General features: G+C 37.8%; 1 protein-coding gene across 2 annotated transcripts in view; it reads right to left on the bottom strand.

Moving 5' to 3' along the window:
* The window catches only part of dnah5 (dynein, axonemal, heavy chain 5), a 167,262-nt gene that overhangs the window by 5,973 nt on the left and 136,345 nt on the right, over nt 1–24,944 (bottom strand). For both annotated transcript variants that reach the window (XM_079895299.1, XM_079895300.1), the window contains 11 exons: nt 14,608–14,851; nt 12,971–13,085; nt 11,795–11,985; nt 8,546–8,667; nt 7,446–7,595; nt 6,430–6,675; nt 5,829–6,048; nt 5,336–5,541; nt 4,773–4,976; nt 1,442–1,657; nt 271–483 (listed from right to left, as the gene is read on the bottom strand). In XM_079895299.1, the coding sequence (XP_079751425.1) occupies nt 271–483; nt 1,442–1,657; nt 4,773–4,976; nt 5,336–5,541; nt 5,829–6,048; nt 6,430–6,675; nt 7,446–7,595; nt 8,546–8,667; nt 11,795–11,985; nt 12,971–13,085; nt 14,608–14,851 (2,127 nt within the window). The remainder of the gene's footprint in view (nt 1–270; nt 484–1,441; nt 1,658–4,772; nt 4,977–5,335; nt 5,542–5,828; nt 6,049–6,429; nt 6,676–7,445; nt 7,596–8,545; nt 8,668–11,794; nt 11,986–12,970; nt 13,086–14,607; nt 14,852–24,944) is intronic.

Here is a 24,944-nt window from a genome sequence, read left to right as displayed (position 1 = left end):
ATAAGTACAGATACTGTGCTGCTTTCAAAATGTAGTATTGTATTATCGCATTAAATCGTATGTTATGATCTATACTAAAGAGTGTAGTTAAATAGTCCAATTGGTATATACACCATGATTGAACATTAATGAAATTAATTGGGACATTCATATCTACACTAACTACTTTGGGTCGTAAATAATTTGTTTAAAAACTCTTCCCAACAGGGTTTGTGTTTTTGGTGTGTACATTGAATGTCCTACACATTTCACACATAAAAGGCCTCTGACCTTTTTCCAGCGCGCGGGTATTCGGGCGTCATACATGCAGTCCAGAGCGTCTCGCAGGTTCTCGCTCATAATGATGGTTCCATCGATGGCCAACTTCAGGTCACTCAGTGTGTTCCTGACCAGAACAATCACTCTCTGCATGCGGTCAATCTCCTGCCGCAGGAAAATGTTCATGGGCTGAAGGGGACCCATGCTCATCAATCTCTCTCTGACCTGGATAAATGATGCAATTTGAATTTATGATTGTGTCATTTATTAGTTTGCGCTCTCTGTATTATTTTTTATTGTTAATCAAGTAAAGGTGACAATGACAAATATTAGCATTGACACAGTTTGCATGGGCGCAACTTCTCCATTTGTGTCCTTTATGCACTAGGCTTTGGAGGATGCAACAGACTACTGAAATCTGACAAACTTTACTGCTTCACCACCATTATCTAGACACCCAAATCGGCTCTTTTAAATGCCAAAAGTGCTTTTTTATACCGCACATCTGGATAATACATCCAGTTGTAAAACTGCTGCCATGAACAACAAAAAATGTACACAAACATTATTTTCAATGAATTGCAGTTTACTGCCAGCTTTGTATGTAGTGATAGCTCAATGTAAAGTGCATCATGACATAATTGGCAGCACATTTCACATCTGGATAAACAGGGCGGTAGGTGCAGAAGGCACAATGTTTTATTTACAAGTAGAAAGTCGCTCTTTTTGCTATTGTTATTAATAATAGAGTTTTGAAATTGCCAGAAAGCAGGGCATGGGTTTGAAATATTTTAGGAAAGCTCATGATTGAGACAAATCTGCTTCTCTGCAGTCCGCTGTGAGAGATAATGAAAACAAAAAGCCCGAGTGCACCCCTAAGGCACGTTTTTTTTGCTGCTGCCTTCTTAATTGGTGAATAATCAGAGGGGAGTTGCAGCTAATTACTGCCTATGTTTCATAAGCAACTGAAGTTGGGTTTTAGAACATTTGTAAGTTCCAAAAAAAATCAAAATGCATTAGCGCAGGCATCTGTGACCTCACCACCATTCGTCAACCCTGAGAATGTCCCCACAGGACTCGAGCTCCAGACAGCAAAGGCCATTTGCTACCATTGGGCTCTGAGTTCACTCTATCAACCATACAAAATTTTGCTGCATCATTGTTGCCCAGTCTAAAGCTTTACCTCAAATGGTACAAAATCTGGAGGCAGTTTCTCCAGCATGTCATCTGCTAGCCGACCCACAATCGCCTCCCTGGTCTCACCACTTCCGCTGGAGCTGTCCTTTGGTTGGATACTCAGGATAGTGTCTAGCACGTCCTTGGCGAGTTTGCTTTGGTAGGTGATGTCTGCATTTGGGTGGAGGCCGAACACCTCAGGGGTGTCATATGTGGGGAGACCCTTTAGGAGACCAAAAATAAAATAAAAACATAAGGAAAGAAAGATAAAAAGATAAAAAATCTTAGTCCCAGACAGTTAAAGGAAGTTCTGGGTTCAGTATGAGTTATTATGTTGCTTACAGAACCATATTGGTTACCAAAGAGTATTATTTTCATGTGTCCCTCAGTTAAAGCAAGGCACATTGGTATTAACATTAATGCAATTTTCATGACCATGTAAAGCTGGTAAACTTATGATTCACACAAGGATACAAGAAAAGGAATAGGACTCTAAATTTAAACCGGTGAAACAAAGTGCTTTAAAAATGTAATAAGCTCCACATTTCTCCTTTTAAATCCACAAAGTCGACCATTTACTTCTTGCAAGTCAAATAATTTCTGTGGTCAGCAACATCATGCCACAAATGTGTTTGTGCTTGACTTATTACAGCCAAAATGTTCCTTTAAAATAGTTGTTTATACTATCTGGAGATTATCCACAAAGACATGATTCAGTAATGCATGCACAACCTTAATGTATAAAACATTTACAGTACGTGGCTGTGGAAAATGAGAGTAAATACTAGAAATAAGTCTGGCCATGTTCCATTGAGGACATTAACGCTAAATTTAAGTTGTATTTTCTACAAGGTTTTCAGCCTGAACCAGGAACACTTCCTATAACACCCAATTATCGTTGCATAATAAGAAGAATGGCATCTACACTAATATTAGTCTCTCTGTTTATCCCGAGGTTTACTGTAGTCAGCCGGATCCAGGCTGTATCCAGATCAGATGGAGGACCTGAGCCTAGACACGACACAACCCCTCCCTGAAGTGTCAGCAGAGATTGTGTCAACTAGACTCTCTCCTGTAAAGGCCTCATCGACATTACAGCCATCCTCAACAAACCTGTCTCCATACCGGCAGATAGAACTGGATAAATATTCTGAATGTTCTGATCCAATCTGACTTCTGACCTGTAATGCTGCCTGAATCATAATCATGCACTGTTCGTTCATTGGACACAGGAGAACTGGCCCACCGACTGAGCCTGGTTTCTCCCAAGGTTTTTCTTCTTCTCCATTCTTTCACCTGATGGAGTTTGGGTTCCTTGCCACTTGTTGCCTTTGGCTTTTGGCTTGCTTAGTCAGGGACACTTAATATTCAACAATATTATTAATCTGCCTGCATTGACAAACTGAACTGAGCTCCAGAGAGGCTGTATTATACAGCAGAACAGCAGAAACAAGTTGCTTTATTTTCCTGTTATCACTGTAAAGCTGCTTTGAAACAGTTTGTATTGTAAAAAGCACTATATAAATACAGGTGACTTGACTGAATATTTCTGATTTCTGTAATAGTACTAATAAACTGAAAGTGTTAAATACACAATACACAATAACTAGCTTTATATATTTATCATTAATAAATCAAACTAGTTTCAATCTCATTTATTTTAAATAACTGAATCTGGCTTGTTCCACAGCTAGCCATTTCTAAACCATGTTCATACTTTTAAACAGATTTTTTTCTTCTTCTTTTTTTCAGAATTAACATGTTTTGCTGATTCTAAGCCATTATAATAATTTCAGTTTAAAGATATGATAATTTGAATAAAATCAAATAGATGCAATTAATTAAAAAAACTATGCTATTTTTTTTTTATTGTATAAAGGTCCATGTTTGGATTCTAAATGTAAAAATTCTAAAAATAAAGTGATCAGTGTCTTGCGATCAATTTTCACATGAAATAAACAAGCATTATGAGAGCTCACTCTCATTAGCTAGGAAAGCTAAAGCGTATTGCATCAGTTTTGATAAATGAATGAATGTTTTCCCACATCTCTTCCTTTTTGATGAGCAATCGTCATTAAAGATGTTTATTAGTTGATCCACACATGCATACAGCGTTGTGTACCAGCAATACAAGTCATTTCGCATTACACACTCATTCATCATAATTCATCAAAAGCTTCCTGTAAACAACATGTGCTTAGAGATTTTATACTGAACAGCTGAACGAATGCTATTTTTTAAAATTTCCTTTATACTTTTCGAAAGCAAAATGTCTCATGTTTCTTCAGGAGCTTTTGTGTGTGGTTTCATTATTAAGCTCATTGCGTGTTACATACTGAACAAAGCTGTTGTGTGTACGCTTTGAGTGCACAGACCATCTCGTAGAACCATGTCTGAGAGAATCATCCTGCTGTGAGTTGGGGCTAAAAACATCCATCACATTCAGCTCAGAGAATGAAGATCAGCCGTACTCTGCTTGCAGCTGTACTATTTCTCTCACGAGGACACCACTGCTTTACATGACTCACTGGCTTTAATGTACAACAGGAATAAGAGCAGTGAGAGGCTGGTCATGTCCCTCTTGGCACTGGAATGGCTATTATGAAGTGGTGTATATATGTGGCTTTGATTGAGCTGCACTATTTTCATGCCTTTTTTTTTTTGTTCTCATTGTTTTTATTTTGTAAGTATATTTATTTACTTTTCTTTTGGTCTTCAGATAGTTTACTTTCTGTCAGCATGCACAAACTGTGCCAGATGCGACTTGAATATTAATTACTGTTATGTTCGCACCAACTCATCTGCTGAAAGGGGGGTGATGGTAGGTCTTTATAGTGGTACCATTTACAGCACATTTGCCAGAGACTTCTGAGAGAGAAGAAAATAAGAACTTACACTAAAGCTGAAATGAACAACAAAAAATGCACTTGAAATTTACATTAACAGCTTATAATTGTAAAGGAACTTTGCATTATGCAATTCTGTTGCATAATTTATCTCTTGAGGAGGTTCAGTGAATTTGTTTCTGCTTGGATCAATTTATTACATTACTTGGTATACTTTTAGTATTTTAATGTTGTTGTTGTTGTTGTTTTTTAAAGTAAGTATTGGTACTCAGTATTGGCAGAATTTATTGTAAATGTCAATCGGAGTCACTCTGCTGTGAATCTTGACCAGGTAACAGCCCACAGTGTTGTAATAAACCACCATTGTCTACACAGACAATTGTCAACACAGTCTCACCTCCATCTAAAGTGACAAAACCTGTAGAACAAATAGTAGCTATACTGATTCCAAAGAGACTGACTGAGCAGTTTTATTGGAACCTTCTATCTCACCTGAACATATTGAAGATACTGATCCACATTATTGCATCTTGGAATGCAGTAGCCTTTGTAGAAGTAGAAATCATTGCTGAACATGTTCTCATTGAACCACACCTTCGCAAATGTGTTCAAGAGGCGTTTGTCATAGTCATCAGTCACCCTCCCGCCATACTGGATCTCGCCGATCATGTAGCGCACAGTGTTCCAGGACACACCCTGTAAAAATACTCATTCAAATTAAAGTGCCAGGTTCTGAGTCTATTTGGCAACTTTTTGCATAGACCCTTGACAAAGATGACAGTGTAAATCATATACATACACTTTATGTAAAAGGACCTTCTCGCAGATGTGGAAAAGGTTATGTTCATGCCATACTTTAATAATAAAGACATTTGACAAGAATCCATATAATTCAAAATGACTCCCAAGTCTACAGTAGGTTACTTTAAGTTTATGTGGGATAATTAAAGGTTCATTACAGAACAGATTAGCCGAAATAAACTTGTATTTGGCTGATTTAATTGTGCTAATTATTATGATCTAGTAACACAGCTGCTCCATAATGCAACTCTCACCTTCTTGATGTCCATATCATCGAGGTGATTCTGGACAAACTGTATGGTTGCATTGAAATCTGCCTGGTTGAACTCATATGGGATGTTCCAACCCAAAGGTCCATATTTTCGCCTCTCTTGGACAGTGGAATGGAGGAATGCCACCCCATACAACATGGGCCTCCATTGGACCATGTTACTCACATCTAGAAGATCCTGACTGATACCTGGAAGATATTATTAGGCATTACCAATTTTTAAGACTTTCGTTATTAATAACACAAAGCTAGTTTTTTTTTTTTTTTTTTTTTTTTTTTTTTTTGAGGATATTGGAATAATGAGGCTCCTCTTTAAATAATCATATAAATGTTTCAAATCCATTAGTAGTCTCAGGTGATGGCACAGTCTTTCATCTCAAATAGGCAGAATATAAAAACAGCCTGCAGTTGACATGGAGATTCATAAAGAAAACTGACAGGCGAATAAAGACTAAATATCCAGAGGTCAGGCTCACCTCCGTAAGTCCTTTTAAGTCCGGCTTTCAGTCCCTGTGGAGGCTCATTGGTGAATTTGATTGACATCTGCAGGAGAGTGATAGGAAAGTGTCTGTGGACCTCAGTGGTCATCCACAGTCTGAAGGTGTCATGAATGCTGTCTGTCTCTGTGATTGTATCCATGAGTTCATCCATAAAATCCAGACCCAAATGACAGTTCTGAAGTAAAGCCCAGCCTCCCTAATAGGGGAAAAAAATATAAGATTTGGTTTTAGAGAAAGCATTCAGCTTTATAGACTTTATTGAGCACAAATACTGAGAGATAAGAAGGCCATCAAGTGGAATTGCAAAAAAATCTCTTCTTTCAAATATGCGTCCCAAACTCTCCCCTGTCTTCCATTAGTTGAATAGACAAATAATGTGGTCCCAAAATCATGGTTGGCTGAGCTAATGTACTGTATTTTGCTGTCAAAATACTCAAACAAACAGAACAACCGAGCCATTGTGTTGACACTTTTGGGGGAATCAACCCATGAATGGCTAGCTTATTGTTATCTCTGCATATTAAGATGGGATAGAAGCAAGTATTGTAACATTAAACATGCATGAATATGAACATACATTAGCCATAGAGTGCTGCAGAAGTTTGCGCGCATGAACTTCCTGCCCCTGACCCATTGAGACGTAACGAGTCTCAATTCTTTGTCGTTTGCCCAGGGCGATGATTGAGTCTGTTGGATCTGAACCCATGGATAAGAAGCAGATGAGAGGAGTGCGTGGGTCAGACTCCTCCCAGGTCTTCTCCAGATCCAGAATCACTCCCTCAGCATATCTCTCCCCCATTGAGTGCATGATGTACTTCCGTGCCTTTCGATTACACATTGGAAAACAAGTAATTAGCCCGATGCGATTGAAAATCAAGTAAAAAAATGTATAGCGCTTTACACAATACAGATTGTTTCAAAGCAGCTTCATGGGAATAAACAGGTAAATAATAGCGTTGCGAATTGTATCAATTATGAAATGACTATAAAACAGCTGTAAGGCAGCTCTACCGAAGACAATATTACCAAGCTCAAATTCAGTTCAAATTTTGTTTATATCTGATAGTGTCAGTGCAGTCAAATTGATATTTCTAAATGGTAAATGTTTTTTTTAAAGCCCCAACTGAGCAAGCCGAAAGTTGGCAAGGACAGTGGCACGAAACTAACACTCCATCAGCTGACTGTAATAGAGAAAAAAACCTGGAGGAAACCAGGCTCAGTCAGGGGACCAATTCTCGCCTTGCCAAAGTGATGGATTTCCAGAAGGTCAAGAAATATTACACACATACATAGGCCTGATAGCAAATAGGCATGCTGTAATCAGAATTCTTCTGTTCTGTATAATTTTGCTGATAACAGTAATGAGATTGTGATGAGCTAAGAATGCATTTAGTGCATTATAATAATGAGAGTGAGATAGTAATTAGTGCATTAATTGTCATAAAATTGTCAAAAATAGACTACAATTTTTGTATGCAAAAATAATTTGTTTTGGTTTTGTGATGAAAAAATGCAAAGGGAGGATTTTCACAAAATAAATTAAAATTCAATAATTGTATGGCTTCACTGGCTTCAAAATGGGCTTATTTATACCTGAGCAATTGTTCTATCTGGACACCAGGATCGAATAAGGAGCAGCCGTCTGAAACAGTCCAGAGCCTGGTCATATGCATTTGGGATTGGTTCTTCCTCTGGTGCCTCTCGATCAAACCAGCTCTTCCACTGTTTCTCATGACGCCCAATCTGTTAATACAAATGTACACAACAGTTTACATTTGGACAGTTGACAAGAAATCATTTTGGAAAGTTGTCATGTTCTACGGGGTGCTACACTCAATCTAAAACTATTTTAAACAGCACTTTGATTATTTTTAGTCATATTTTAAATTACAAAAAAAGCCAAATAATAGCTTTATAAATATTTTATGAATTTATGTTATTTAATGACCCACATATTATATTTAAAATTTCTCAAATTTCGCAAAATATGTTGTTTTATGTTCCACAGAAGGAAGAAAGTCACACAGGTTTGAAACAACATGAGCATGAGTAATGATTACAAATTTTTCAATTTTGCGTGAACTAAACCTTCAGTATATATTATATAGCATCTAAAATCAAGTGGTTGGGAATTAAATTATTTGTCAAATAAATAACATGTAAATGTTTTGTCTAATCAAAACTGATTTAAAGACAAAGACTAAACACGATGATACGGAAAGCATGGATTTCTGGTGTGTTATGACATTGCATTATGAAATCTTGTGTGTGGATTAGCAGTATTTCTGTAGTTGCGGTGTTCTAGAAATGGTTAATTAAACAAAAGGCTTTTAATCTGATTTCTTTCAGCCACAAGTAATTGATTTAGAGTTTGCCAAAGTGAGCTCATTTCACACTGCATTGAGCATGAAGTTCCCCCAGGCAGTCATGGCCTGCCAATCAGCCGTCAGTGTGAGGGTTTGTGAATGTATTTGTGTGTGTGTGTAGACCAGATGAATCAAATATTGACATGTTTACTGCAGAGTGAGCTGCGATGATTCATTAATGAGGAAGGGGAACTCAAAGCGACAGATACTGTGTGTGTGTGTGTGTGTGTGTGTGTGTGTGTGTGTGTGTGTGTGTGTGTGTGTGTGTATGCGTTCCATGTGTGGATGTGTCTGATCCTTTAAGTGTATAGGTATCTGACCACACACCTGATCTAGAATGTCAGAGAACTGCCACAGTTTGCTCAGCTCCACCAGGTTGAGCCATGTTATGTCCAGGATCCACTTTGCAGCTTTGGGTGGACAGGCTTTCAGGTCCAGCGAAGCACCTCCTGGGTGACATCAAGACAACAGATCACATGAAGAGTTGCCTTGTTCTTATTATGAAAACAGAATCCTGAATTTTGCACCAGAGTGTAGGAGATTTGAGAATTTCTTAGTTATATTTTTGCTTCTTATCAGCTTTTTTTATTTTTTTGATTGATTGCATGTTGATGAGTAGCTTGCTAACTACTGCACAGTTTTTGCTGTATACTGTCTATTACTTTTTTTAAGGTGGATGAAACCGAAAGGTTGCATTTGTTAATATAATCTAACAATAAACAATATTTATGAAGTAACTATTAATATTGTTAAAAGTTATATAATAATTAGCTCCAGAATGAGTTAACCACTTAAAAATTAGGCAAAGGGTAACATTCCTATCACACATGATTTAGTAAGATTCTGGGTACAAATATAAAGAATTTACAGTACATGAGGTAGAAAAAACAACATTTTAACCCTGCCCAACTGCTCACTTCTGAATTATAATTTGATTTGCAGGTTAATGAATGTCAAATCACAGAACTGGTGATATAGTAAACACTTTAACTTGATATATAAAATTGAATCAAAACATTTGCCTAAATCACAGTTGCACAGTTGCAAGAAGGACCCCTGTTTGAGCTCTGTCCGGCCCGTGAGGCAGGTCAGGTGAATTGCCCGAATGTACTGTATGAGGGTGTGTTAGCTCTGATGGACTTGGTTTGGCCCAAGACCTTGAGTAGTCTCTAGCATTTCTATAGAATAGCGGATTTGCCTAAAGGTTTTTTTTTTCCGTTTTTTTTTCAATTGTACAAAATGGGACGGTGTAAAAGCTGGCATTTGTCTGACATGATGTAACGTTTAGTCCAGAGATGATAAAGAAATGCCAAAAAGTATAAAATAAAACAAGGTTTATTAAACAACACAAAAGCAGGTAATCCAAAGAACGAGCAAACAACACGAAACAGTGTGCCATGCACAAACAATACCGGACAACTGAAGAGAGAACAAGGGAGGTTTCAAAGTTTTTGAAAACGGTCTCCGTGTAAACAACAAAAACGCGAATCTCTGAAGACGATGACGTCATGTACATGTGGATTGCATGTTCAGTCTATAGTGTTTCATCCCCGTCTAATGGCCTAGCAGCAGAATACAGCATTTTCAGTTGTTTTCGTGGATCCGTGTGAATGGGGATCATTTTGACAATGGTGTCGTCTGTACGCGGAAAACTCAAAAGGAAAAACGTCTCCATTTTAAGCATATCACATTCAGTGATGATAATTTATCATAATTATTTTATATGATTTATATAATTATTATACCCCTAATATATTACACATTAGCAATTTTAGTTTAATAATTATTATTAAACATTTAGTTTAAATGAACAAAATTATAGTTATATTATATATTATATAATATGTAATTTAAAATGACTACATGTGAGCTATACCTAGGCTATATACAGTATATGATCAAAACTAACTTTCACTTGCACACTGATATAGCAAGATATTTTCTTCTTGCTGTGTAAATTTATGTACATCATATTCTTCAATTTCTTAATCTTTGGCAGAAAAGAAAAAATAATTTTGCTGATTCTCTTGCGAGAAGTCAATCGCAGTTTTTCTGTTGGTAGCAAAAAAAAGCTACAGATGTGAAAGCTGTAAGTGTTCTCTAGTCTATTGTTGTTATACTGGCCGTTTACTGAGTTTTGGGTTAACTTGTTTTGAATATCTTTAACAGAAATATTGACTTTATACACTTTTGTAATTAATAAAATACATTGTTTTCTTGCACTCATCTTGTCTGAACAAAGATGGAATGTTTTGTTCTTGGAATACTATCTAGTAAAGGTACAAAGGAACCTCTCCTGTTTTGCAAATGTAATAACTTGAGAAATCTCGAGAAAAGCTCATTTCTATAGGGGAAAAAGCAAGACAAACTACATGGCATCAAAGAGAGAGAAAGGGGCTCTCACAAGAGTGCATTAAAGAGCAGAATGGTATTAACTGGCTTGACGTGCACTGCCAGCACAGGGAATCAAATTGACCTTCTGGGTAATGGGCCACTTCTCTGACCGCAAGGCTACCTGATTTCTCAGTGATTAAATTTCGGATCTGATGCTTTTACGAAGCAAAAGCACATGAACCAACATGGTAATCACATAGAAGTTCATCAATCTATAGACTCACCAAGGACTCCTCATGAACAACATGTACAAATTGCAAAGAGCCATTAAATATGATTTATCCTTGTTACCCAGAGGAAAGAAAGAAAACTCACAAAAGCTTCTAATGCCAAATCCACAGTCTGTTGTCTTCATAGTCTCTTTTTTGAGCATTTGGTTTGAGATCTCAGTGCAACTTTATATATCATTCATAAATTGACCTTGCTTGTTGCTGTATGTATGGATTTGTTCTTATTTGATAATATTCATCCATGTGTTAATGAGTGTGTAAATAAAAGAGTTATTTAAAGAAATGATGGGTTCAGTACCAGTTAAGTTACTGTGTATATCTATAGCATCAGTCTCATTTTAATGTGTAATGTTTAAGTCTTAAGGCTATACTTTTGAAACACGGTGTATGTCATACTGTATTGAACCTGGAACATTCCTTTAAAAAAAAAGTCTAAATTAATGAACAATATGTCTCAATTAAAGCAAGTATGCAGCACAAAGTAAAGTACTTACAATGTACTGAACCTTACATAATATGTACTGGCAGTCAACCTCACAGCTTGTCACAGGGGACCACTGTGCTTCATTCATAGCACACTAATAGCTGTAGAAGTGTGGCTCTGATGGGTTCCTGCTGCTCAGTCCTGCCTAAATCCACTGCTCCAAAAGACTGTCTTAAAACCTGTCTGTACCCTATTAATAAAGGATATATAATAAGAAAGAATGAGAAAAAGTGTCTGAACTTGTTCCATATGTAAGATACGCAGTCAGATTCAGCAGAAAGTCACAAATACTCATACATACATAACCATTGTTCAGGAATGTTAATAGACTAAATTGATTGTTCTCTCATTTGAGAACCTAGAAAATAAAGAAACTAAGGAGGAGGAGAAAGATTTTGAATGTAGAAAAACAGAGAAAAAAAAGAGACTGAGAGAGACTGACTTGTGGAGGACGGGTTGGTTTCTGACCTTTAATAAGGGTCAGGAACTCCTCATGTTTGACCCTGTTGCTCTGCATGTCGATCTTGAGAGTGAGCAGAAGGGTGAACAGGAACTTGTGTTCTTCATACAAACCCCGAGCTGCGTACTTGTGCACCTCAAAGGTCATGTACTCGATGATTTTGGCGATCCGCTTGCTTGTAATTGGACTCTTTGAGGACCTACTCTCCAAGAGGAAGAAACAAGTTTCAAGTTTCAAGTTTACTTTATTTATAAAGCACATTTAAAACAACATTGGTTGACCAAAGTGCTGTACAAGATATATCTAGATCTAGACAACTTTCACAAGACATTAAATGCGCAAGAGGTTTTTAAAAGACTTCTAAACTCAGACACTGTGTTTTGATGTATAATGGCAATTTGTTCCATAACCTGGGGCCAGCTATCGCAAAGGCTCTGTCACCCCTGCATTTCAGTCTGGATCTGGGTACTCGTAACAGATAATTGGTCTGTGATCTGAGCAATCTGACTGGTTTGTGTTCCATAACCAACTCAGTAAGGTATTGAGGAGCGAGATTGTTTAACGCTTTATACACAAACAACAAGACTTTAAATTCAATACGATACTGAACAGGTAGCCAGTGCAGTGAATGTAGTGTAGGCGTGATGTGATCCCGTTTGCGAATGCCTGTAAGCAGAGGGGCAGCTGCATTTTGGACCAGTTGAAGCCGGTGGATAGATGAAGCAGTTTTATCAATTGTTTAGCTATTGTTTAGCTTAAACAAGTTTGCAACTTATGTAAAACCTTACTCAATGCACTCTCACATCTCACATGGACAATATGATCAACAGGCATTGTTTTATAACACTAATTTACATTTTAACATCACCCAACCAATATTTCATGGTGGAGCCACGTGTAGCCACAATATGGGCTTGAGGTATGGGCCCCAAATGGCCTTGTCCACAGGGTCTATGTTGGCCCTATCTGAATTAGCCCATTTGAATCTCATTTACAGTCTGACCAGAGTTAATTCAGATCTGCCATGGAACCCATGGACAAAACCATTTGGGGCCCATACCTTAAGCCTATATTGGCCTCATCATGAAATGTTGGCTTGGTGATAAAGACCAAAAATGCATGCCATTTTGTCTTTGAAAAACAAATTTAAAGGAATAAGGTATGAATTGATAAATGAGTTTTACTTTGCCAAGGCCAAGTCGAACAAGCCCAGGAACTGGCGCAGGGAGGTCTGATACATCACGTTCACCATGCTCATCTCCGTCATCAGAAAGTACAAGATGCTTCCTCTTGTGGCAACTACACTCAGAAAAGAAGATGACACAAGGGTCAGTATTTACATCTGGTATTAACAGCAGTCTCAGATGCAACTAGACAGTGGACTTCGAGGGAAAAGTGTCGGATTTTGTGACTACATAATAATAATAATAATATTAATAATTTGTTACATTTATACATAACTTTTCTCTGCACTCAAAGCACTTTTACAAATGGCAGGGGGAATCTCCTCAACCACCACCAATGTGCAGCATCCACCTGGATGATGTGACGGCAACCATAGCGTGCCATCACACACCAGCTTACTGGTGGAGAGGAGACAGAGTGATGAAGCCAATCAGTGTATATATATGGGGATGATTAGGAGGCCATGATGGAAAGAAGCCAATGGGCAAATTTAATTTTGGGATTTTTAATGACCACAGTAAAGCAGGACCTCGGTTTAATGTCTCATCCGAAAGATGGTGCTTTTTAAGGTGACCATCAGAACAGAATGTTTTTTTTCAAACTGTGCCTGCAGGTGAATACATTTCTGAAGGTATTTCTGAAGGTATCCACATTCTGAGTGAATCAATCGGGTGAACCTATGATTCAGTGGCCCATTCATAAAGAAAGCATTTCTGATTCCTGAATGAATCAGCTGTTTGAACAAATCGAATGCATGATTGACTCAATGACTTACTAATTTAGACATTTACCGCCACCTACTGGCAGTTTTTATTTCATAAATAATAATAATAATAATAATAATAATTTTATACTTTGGGGATAGTTTAGCAAAAAATAAATAAAGAAATAAAAATAATAATAATTATTATTATTACATTTACTCACTCATGTAATTTCAGACCTGTATGAATTTCTTTCTTTTGTGGAACATAAACAACGTTTTGTTGAATTAAATTTAAAAAAAAAAAATTCTAAACCTACTTTTTGCCGTTTCTATTTGATGCTTTTCTCATTTAACACAATAATGACTTTACATTATTGTTATAATTATTATATGGGGGAAATTTCTCAGCCAATTAATTAATCGGCACATCATGTAATTAATTAGATTAAAACATTTTATCACTTGATAGCCTTAATATTAATAACAGGTGTCAACTCGATTTACAGAAATCTGTGAGTTTTACAGATTGTGGCTATTCTGATAATTTACTGTTTACATTAAACCCTACACACTACACACACACTAGAGGAAAAGATTAATAAAATCTTTACGCATATTTGAAAAAAGTCTTAAAGCCTTTTCACCCAAAATTGACAATTCAAATCACTCTTCGGCCGGAACTTGACTTGCGTACGGCCGATACCGGAAGCCAGTGATTATAGCTTATAAAGTTTTAAAAATGGATATTTTTCTTATAAAAATGCATCGCTTCACACATATATATATATATATATATTTATTTAACTCTGATTGTGTTTGGCTGAAAAAAGAAACTCATCTACACCTAGGATGGCTTGAGGGTTAGTAAATTATGGGATAATTGTTGGGTGAACTATCCCTTTTAATGAAAGATAAGCTCTAAGTGCCTACCGGGTCTGTATTCCTCACGGGCCGCATTGATCTGGATCTCAGTCTCAGCAGCGATCTGGAGTTTCTGTGTGACCTCCTCTGCCGTGCGTTTGGTGTTTCCCAGCACTGTGATGAGGCTCTCGTCATCCACCAGGGAGCCCTGCGTGCTGGTCAGCCTAAAAAGTAGATTATCCTCCAGTTCCTTCATTTTACGTTTATTGGCCGTCACATCCTCAAGCAGGTCGGTCCGCTCCTTTTCCAGTTCCTGAAAATCCAAAAACATCACATAGTCATTTCTCACCACACACAAACAGATTTAAGTAAAGTCACCTTTATATATTCAGTGCTTTATACAATACAGGTTGTTTAAAAGCAGTTTCACAGTAATAAACAGGAAAACAACTATGTAAAGTCATCAATTATAAAAATTAGTTATTCAGCTATAAGCAGCTCTACAGAAGACAAGTATCATTCAGCTCAAGTCAGTTCAACGTTGATTCAATTCAGTTCAAACATGTTCTTTACAATATGATTACATTTTTCACAGACATTAGTGTGATTAACGATTTAACTGCCTGTTTTCTTTGTCACCTACAGTGTAAGCTTAATTACATATACACATTAAAAAGTAATCCAATTGAATGACATGAAAGATTTAAATTATGAAAATATTTTTCATAACATATTTTCACAGCCCTGATCCACTTTAAATTCATGCAAATATTTTTGGAATCCAGCCAAACCAAAACAAATATCACTTCACTTGGTTAGCCAGGTGAGAATGAGAGATGGGGGCAGGACTCATTCGCAGAGTAAACAATAGGTTTACATAGTTAACATAAAACAAAAACAACCGAGCCGGTGAAAAACAGTCAGGACAGACAAAAGCCAACAAAATGGGACCTGGTGCAGGAAGGCGTCTACATCTACGTAACCACAACAAACAAGCAAAAGACAGGGAGATTAAGTAGTGAAGGAAATAAGGAGGGTAACGAAGGAAAGCAAGTGGGGCAATTTAACTAATATAACAAGGTAACAAGGGGGCAGGGCCAAGACGAGAGACAGACAAGAAGAGAACAATGCACACAGACACAAAGGACATAGCAAGACTGAAGTGTGCATGGCAAAAAAAAAAAAAAAAAAAAAAGATGTATCATGTGCTCAAACAGAAAACAATATGCAAGACTGACAGAATGCACAGAGCATGGATGTCAGAACCCCAACACTGAAACTGAACCAAGACTAGACCGAAGTGTCAGGATCCAGACACCATGCCCCGAACACACCAAACATAACAGTGTAACGACTGCGAGTATGAACCAAACACAGACTAATCTTCTTCCAGAAGATTAATTCAAACTCTCCGCTTCTCGCCGAATGAAAGGGGGAAGATTTGGTCAGGACTTCGCATCCTCATCAATCTTGTCATGGGGTCCAGGCGCCACCAGTCTGGCTATTTAAAAGAGCCCCCCAGCACTAACAAAAGAACTGGTCAATGCTAGCTTTGTTGCCGAACACTGATGGGTTAAGAGAATGACAGAGACCAAGGTCCCACGAGAGAGATACAAAACAGACCCCATTTTTCTTAAGGACCTCTGAATGACCTCAGGGTGTAAAATCTTTTCAAACCACAGAACTGAGATTTTACCTATAACTATACATAAAATCATTCAAGAACAATTTTCAATGGACTTATAATCAAACATAATGCAACTACATCATTCTATGTTGTTTCTACAATATATGTGTGATCTAATATACTTAGATGCCATATAATTCATGTAATTGTTATAACTATTAGGTGTGTGAATGAAAGTGTGTACTGTTTCATATCAATGCTATCTTACGAACACAACTAGCAAGACGGCTGGAATTAAATCGGTGTAAAATGTTTCGTATTCTGATAAGTAGAAATCATGTCTAAACGGTTGCATCTGGTCTCCGCTTAAAACTAGAGAACCGACACCCCCAGGGAACACATGACTTTGAAAATAAAGCAGCAGTCAGAACTCCCCTTTTGTAGGAGGAACAAACCTCTTTTTGTTTTAAAAAACCTTTAAAAACCAGCGCAGAGCGTTAGTTAAAAAAAAAAAGTAGTTCGAAGGGTGGGGCAGAACAAAGACGGAGACAGCAGACGATGGTTATAGTAACCATGTAGACGTGAAGAGACAACGAACCCAAATTAAGATCAGAAGAACGGGTTCAACAGCTTTATTCAAGCCATCTTACTACTCTCGTCTCAATTTCCTTTCTTTTCTGAGTTTTCCTTTCTTTTCCATTGAAAGTCTCGGTTAAGTTAAGTTTTGCTGCAAAGTTTCGGTCCACGATTCACGGCTGCAACGCACGCTTTTAACTTCAAAGACTCTTCAACAATCCGCCAGCCACCACGTGAGTGGCCGCCACAGACATCTATCCAGGCACGAGGAGACCAGCCAACGAACGGGAAACCCCCTTTTACCACGACAGAAGGGAATCCCCAAGAACAAAGACACAAGTACCTCCAGACTCTTAAACTGAACTGGTGCATTGATATAAATTTAATAACCTGCCTAAAACGATAGAAGGGTTGAATTAATGCTTGGTGGTTCGTTCAGGTTATGTCTTATAAGTGCATAGAATCTTGAGATTTCATCATCTCACTCTTAAACTCATTCTTTCCAAACTCTTTCTTTCTTTCTTTCAGCAACTTGTATGAATGTGTGTGTACAGTATGCGTGTGCGTGTGTTTGTGTTAGATATTAGTTTTATGTGTTAGTATATAATCAATAAAGTATTGTTTGTATTTGAAAAGAGAAGTATTACTTGTGTTATGTGCTTACGAATTTATTGTCTTGAACTGCGATCTAAGTTACCTATGCTTTTACCCTTGATTTATTTCTTAATTTACTGTTAGCTGGGGATTATCTTTCTTGGCCAGGAAGATATTATATTTCCTAGAGTTAATAATTGTTTATGCTTTCTGTTCATTGGATGAACTGATAAAATGATCATACTATTGATTCTGCTACAGTAAATTCTGAAAATAATTAAATTATTAATTATTGATCATAATCCGTTATGAATAATAATTAATTATATTTATACGATCGTATAAACGCTACAACAGACACAAGCCCACACAAACAAAACCAAAGATGTGTGCTCACACATAACAAGACTAATAGGGGTGTCAAGATCCCGTCACCATAGATCCATGGAAAAACTAGAACAGAGGTGACAGAACCCTGATACACATTGTAGAAATATACCGTAATAACAATTTATTGTTTTAGGTTACACCCTATTTGGTAACACTTTATTTTACGGTGCCCTTGATACAGAGTAATTACTTAATTAATTACTTAGTAATAGACTTTGTAATAACATGTAACAAAATGTACTTAACATGTAACTAAGTTATGGAACAGCCTGTACTTACAGATTGTAATTGCACACATGTAATAGGCAGCTACTGTTACACATGTGTAACAAGCCGAGTCTGTTACATACGTGTTACGGACTTGGTACACTGTAATTATGTAAGAAAGTACTTAGTATAACACAATGTAACAACAAGTACTTAAATATGTTTGGCTATAAGGTCTGCAGTTACACATGGTAAATGTGTATGTTCTGTAGCATTACTTGTATGTAACATACAATAATGTGTATCAAGATTGTACTTAAGTGCACTTCCTGTGTATCTACATGTTATCCATCTGAATTAACCCACTAGTTCATAGCTTAAATACATGCATTAGCTTCCTAATTACATTGCAATTACAAAATGTTACACAGGTGTAAGCTACGTAAAATAAAGTGTATCAAGAATGTACTTAAGTGTACTTTGTGTATACATACCTTATCCATCTCTGCATTACTTTGATTTAACTCACTAGTTCACAGCTTAAATGCATGCATTAGCTTCTTAATTACATTGCAATTACATTGCAATTACACAGGTATAAGCTACGTAAAATAAAGTGCATCAAGAATGTACTTAAGTGTACTTTGTGTATACATACCTTATCCATCTCTGCCTTAGTTTGATTTTACTCACTTGTTCACAGCTTAAATGCATGCAGTAGTTTTCTAATTACATTGTAATTACATAATATTACACAGGGATGAGCTACGTAAAATAAAGTGTATCAAGAATGTGCTTAAGTGTACTTTGTGTATACATACCTTATCCATCTCTGCCTTAGTTTGATTTAACTTACTAGTTCACAGCTTAAATGCATGCAGTAGTTTCCTAATTACATAATAATACACAGGTATAAGCTACGTAAAATAAAGTGTATCAAGAATGTACTTAAGTATACTTTGTGTATACATACCCTTATCCATCTCTGCCTTAGTTTGATTTTACTCACTAGTTCACAGCTTAAATGCATGCAGTAGTTTCCTAATTACATTGTAATTACATAATATTACACAGGTATAAGCTACGTAAAATAAAGTGTATCAAGAATGTACTTAAGTGTACTTCATGTGTATCTATAAACCTTATCCAACTCGGCTTGTTGCACATGTGTAACAGTAGCTGCCTATTACATGTGTGTAATTACAATCTGTAAGTACAGGCTGTTCCATAACTTGTTAAGTACATTTTGTTACATGTTATTACAACGTCTATTACTAAGTACCTAATTAAGTAATTACTCTGTATCAAGGGCACCGTAAAATAAAGTGTTACCGATGTTGTGAAATAAAATGTTACTGTTTTATTATTCTAAAACATTAAAATGTGATTATGCAATAGTGATATATTTCTATCCTAAATTATTCTTTTACACATATTTTAAATGATCACTTAAGTGTTAATAGTTTACATTGTTTCATCATATCAATGAAAACATATTCATATAAATAAGATTTATTAATTGATATGATTTATTGAAAGATGATATCTAGATTTAATATCCAACAATACTATTGATCTGCCTTCACTGACACCATTATATGAGAACTGAACTGAGCTGGACGATGACATCACGGTCTTCTCCAGAGCGGCTATATATATATAAATAAACTAAATTAATAACTTTTTACAACAAAAATGAACCATCACTGAACTTACCTAAACTGGACTTTGGAACATCAAATGTTCTGTCAACAGCCATTTCCTGTTTCTACTCTTTCTACTAAAAATAGTTCTCTGTCAGAAGTACTTGAGTGGAAATGTTCTTTAGAAAATATGCAGTGCATGACAAGTCATTGACATATATTTTTCAATGCAGTGAAGTACGCCTTCGATGTAAAAACGTTGAAATAGCATACCAGTGAACGTCAATCAGGCTGCTGAGCCATAAGGCCTGAGAAAACTACATGATTTTACAGCTTCACATTAGTATGATAGTATATTATGCAGCCCATTTTGCTCAGTTAGCTTTCAAAATTGTATAGTACCAGTCTTTTTTCCCCTGCTGTCCAAATGTCCCTTTTCGATATTAATAGTCTAAAACGTGGTTCCCCATCAGGCAGAGACAACTAACTAGCCTGAAGCTATTATAATTCAGATTGGCGCTGGGCTGGGTGGCATGTGGATCTGTACTTTTATTATACTGTGTAAAAAGGCGACACACATGTCAGGCCCTTATTCCTGATTGACAAATCTATGTCCAGCAGTGAATATGTTCTGAATGGCACTTTAATTTTCGCTACCTGGAAATCTGCAGGTTCCATCAAAGCCCATCTGACTGTGCTAGTCTGAAATATGCCAAGACTATAGCGATTATACATAACAATGTGCAGCATTGCAAAATTCTGGTGCTTTGATATTCAGGTGTTTCTTCAACTTGACATAAAGTAGCCGTGGGCTCTAATTTAAGGTGCTATGTACATTTCTTCTATATCAAACACCATAAAAATCTCATAAAAACAGCAATGTTCGCGACGATAAGACTTGTTTTGAATTATGTTAATCTTTCATTTCATTTTGAGAATAAAATTTGTTAGGTTTAGCCTTACACAAGAAAAAACAAACAAACAATACTAGCCTATGTTAAATGTTTTTGTATTGTTTAAAAGCAGCTTTACAGAAAATCATAATTCTAAAATTTATAAAATATCTTCATGTTTTTAGATTAGAGCTGGGCGATAATATAGGTTCCTACAGTATTAAGTATACAGTATATCGCTATACACGAGTGTACTCTATGTATGCAGATAAATTTGGATACAAAATATATCCAACTTTATAGAGAGAGCTATGCAATAATACAGTTTACATTTTTGCAATGATATAAACAATCATGCAGCCAAGATTTGCTATATAGTATATATTGATTTATGTGAGTATACTGTATGTATTCTGCCATTAGGTTAGCTGACGACCCTGCAGCTAACCTAATGGCACCGGAAGAGTTGTGTCAGGCTGAAAAGCCATGCAGATAGAACATCTCATCTGTGTTATAAATTAAACATCCTGGTGAACCAGTGACTTCTTTGAAAGGACAGGTGACAGGTGGAAAACTAGGAAAGATCAGGTGACAACAGGAAAGACTGCATGGGGAATGGGTGGTTAGTCACCCTACCTTTTAGAAATCTGGAAGCCCCAGGAATCAAGAGAAAGAGAAGACAACCCGAAGGCCATCCGAGAGTTGGGGTGCAAGATGGGCCAGCCAGGACGGGATCACAGGTAACCACAGAAATGGATAACAACAACGAGAAAATCCTCCAGAATTTTATGTGTGGATTGGAGAAGGTGACATCACACAAGGGGTTACACATTCATCAAGGAAAGATGAAGTGTACAAGGCAGACAGACCAGCATACTCGCACTGCACAAGCAGTTCAGACGAGAGGGACCCAAAGCTGGGATAATAACCACAGTGCAGCAGGACCCAATGGTGCAGGGATGTCTGAGAAAGACGAAGGAAGCACCATGATGGAAATGGTACTCAACGTAGACGAGGTCACCACCCCACCAGAGACGCACTCAACAAAGCCAATGACGAAGCAAAGCAAGATCAGTTGGCCGAAGGCCAGGGCTGGACTGGGGCAAAAAATCGCCCCTGGCATTTTGGCCCAGACTGGCCCACTACATATGATCATAAACACCACCCATCTTTATGCACCCTTGTATACCAACTCCTACTCCTTAAAACTCCTAAAGCCGTGTAATGAGTAAGCAGACATGAGTGAGAGTTTACACATTAAATACTTGCATTTTATTTATTTATTAATACAATTAAACTGTATACTCCACAGTTATGAATCCTAAAACAAGCTACAAGGTGCATTGCCAATAACAATACCATATATGAAATGGACAAAATGTTGTTAAATGAATCTCAATTTCATTTTAGTATATTGTCCATAAACACCTAAACAAAAGCTGCCTCACAAACATTTTTGTCAGATCCTAAAAATACACTATTCACCCTACAGCCTATAATAAATAATGAACTAAACAAGAATACTGCCAGCTGACTCACTATTATTGGTGATGAATGGTGGTTAACAAAATACTGTTCTCAATTTCAATAAGACAATGTATCAGAGACATAAAAAACAAAACAAAAAACCTTTTAGCTCAGCAGGGAAGACATAAAAGAACTAGCTTAAAGATCTGCTAATTGTCTTAGCCAGTTGTGCACAATGTGTAAACTAGCTGTTCTGACGGTAACACTAAGACATTATAGCTTGCTAGCCAGCTACACCCGCGCTCACAAATGTATAAAGCCAAAACTGATGTAGTCATAGAGCAAAGCATGCATATATTTTATTGCAGTGTTATCACCATAATTCCACAAACAGATAGTTTGTCCAACACTTGTGTTTTTGGCTCAGTTTTATCAAGAGGTAATGAGTTCCTAGACTCATGTTTTGAAAGCAGTTCTTCTTACGCAGGCTCTAGACTCACTCACTCATCTCTCTCCCTCTCCCTATCCTCCTCACCACCACCACCACTATCATCATCAGCCATGGGAGCTGATGAAGGTTCTGCTGCTGCAGAAAACATATCTGTCTGCCTGAAGGGCCTGTTTATTTTTTCACGCAATTTCTCTGTGCCTTTGTTTCTCTGTTTCTTCTCCATCTCTCTGACTATTCTGCGCACACAGAGCCCAAAGGGGGAGTTGTTTAAAGATATGATTGGGCCAGCCCAGTGTCAATTAAGAAAAGAACCAATGGGCCGCTGATCTACGCGTTTCATGGGCTGGTCTGTCAGACACTGACTTTATTTTTTGACAAATGCATTACGCTGGCACAAAGACCCCAGTGCCGTCAATTAAGCAAAACAAAACAAAAAGAATAGGCCGCCGATGTATAAGTTTTATGGGCTGTTCAGACAAAAAAAAAAAAAAAAAAAAAGTATGAGATGTAACAGCCCAGCGGGCACGTCAGCCCAGCGGGAAAGTACCCTGTCTGCCAGATGGCCAGTCCGCCCCTGCTGAAGGCAAATGATCGGGCAGAGTGGCAGGAACTTGATGCTGAACTAAGCCAGCTGTTGGAGCTTTCATTGCTTGGAAGAATTCAGAGCAAGCTCCGCATCTTTGGTGAAATCATCTCTGAGGAATGCAGGAAGAAATTTGGAGAGGTCAGGTAGAAGGAGCCCACAGTTCAAAGGAAGGGAAGGAGGGAGAGGGAGATTGAACAGCTAACCAGGCTACAGCTCCACCAGAGCTGGAGGAAAGCCAGACCTCAGAAGGCTGGCCTAAAGGAGCTGTGGGATGACCTCAGTCAAAGACTCGCCAATCTGAGTAGAGCTGAGAGAATCAGAGGAGGAAAAGGTGGAGAGAGAAGAAGAGGGCTAGCTTTTTCAGAGATCCATTCAAGCACACCCAAAGATGGCTGAACAAGAAAACAAGCAGCAAGCTAGACATTGCCAAGAAGGAGCTTGAAAGGTACATCAAGAATCAAGAACCAGTAGAGTGACAACAGACAAGCCACGACACTCGGGTCTCCAGGATATGTACCCTGCCCAGCCCCTCCCACCTTGCCGTTTGATACCACCCCTCCTAAGTTCCGAGAGGTGGAGGAGGTCCATAAAAAAAGCAAGATCAGAGTCAGCTCCTGGGCCACATGGTCTTTCATTCAAGCTGTACAAAAACTCTCCTCAGGTGGTAAAGGATGATGAAAACAGCTTGGAAAAAGCAGCAGATACCAGCAGTCTGGCAGCAAGGCATTGGTGTGTTCATTCCCAAAGAGCAGAACTCCAATACTATCAGCCAGTTCAGGAGCATTGTCTTGCTAAATGTAGAGGGTAATGTGGCCATTAAAAGTCTGCGAGTTGCCCATGTCCAAAGTCAACAGGTTGGACAGCCTAGCCAACAATTACATATGGAAGTGGTTGAGCCTACTCCGTTGCTTCTCAGATGCTAGCCTTTTAGGACAGAACATGCTCAAGCTCCCTATGAAGTCCATCTCGCTAGGGTACAAGCAAGAGAAAGCATGACTCATTCTGGAGATGAAGGACTCCCAGGACCCCCTGGTAAGGAACACCAAAGTCTCCATCCACACAGGCCGAAAGTGGAAGGTGCAGGACGAGGTAAACCATATCATCTCCAGCCTGCAGCATAGAGAGGTCATGGGGTTGGTCCAGACTGGGAGGGCTGGCTTAAGGCCCTTTCACACCGGACGCGTAACGGAAAAGCGAAACGAAAAAGTGAATAGTTCGCATCAAAACCATTCACATCAGCCGCGACGCAAATTTGCGACGTCAGCCGCGACGCAAATTTGCGACGTCAGTGATGTTCAGAGCTTCAACATTCCAAAACTTTTGCGCTGACAGCTGAGAAAACATGGACACTTCTTCATCATCATCATCCAGTGAAGACAAGCTTTTCATTTTCTTTTCAAGACAGAAAAGAAGGTTTTGGGTGCACCCAATCTTAAAGAACAGAGAGTCTGAAGGGGAGTATGCTAATGTCTACTTTTAGTTTCCTTTTCCTCTCTCTTTTTTCTCACATAGGTGTCCCTGAGGTTTCTCCACAGTTTTTTTGCGTCTTCAACTAAACACAGTGCATTTTGTAATGTCAATACACATTACATGTAACACACGAAGTAACAAGTTAAAATCATTCGACTAGAAACTGTAGATATCACACAAGGAATGTATAGGAAAAGCAGCCCTACATAGTCTCACTATATTTTGTTACATTTTCAAAGTAAACACAGCCCCTGTCTCTATCTTTGACGATAATAGTGTTAGCTTTCGATCCCAAATGTAGTTTAGCCTGCTAGCCTACACAGCACAGGACTATACAACGACTAAAACTATCACACAACATACTCACAGTCGTGATAACCGAGTTGGTTGGCAATGCTACTCCACACATTGTCTTTCAAATCGTTGTCCTTGTAGTATGTGATTGACTGAAGCCTTTTCTGTCGCCGCAAAAGTAAAAAAAAATCGTCATTGAAGCGGAAAA

The sequence above is a fragment of the Squalius cephalus genome (genome assembly GCF_949319135.1).
Source record: "Squalius cephalus genome assembly, chromosome: 15".
Classification (NCBI taxonomy): domain Eukaryota; kingdom Metazoa; phylum Chordata; class Actinopteri; order Cypriniformes; family Leuciscidae; genus Squalius; species Squalius cephalus.
Note: the sequence above shows the minus strand (reverse complement) of the source record. Positions and strands in the feature narration are given on the sequence as shown.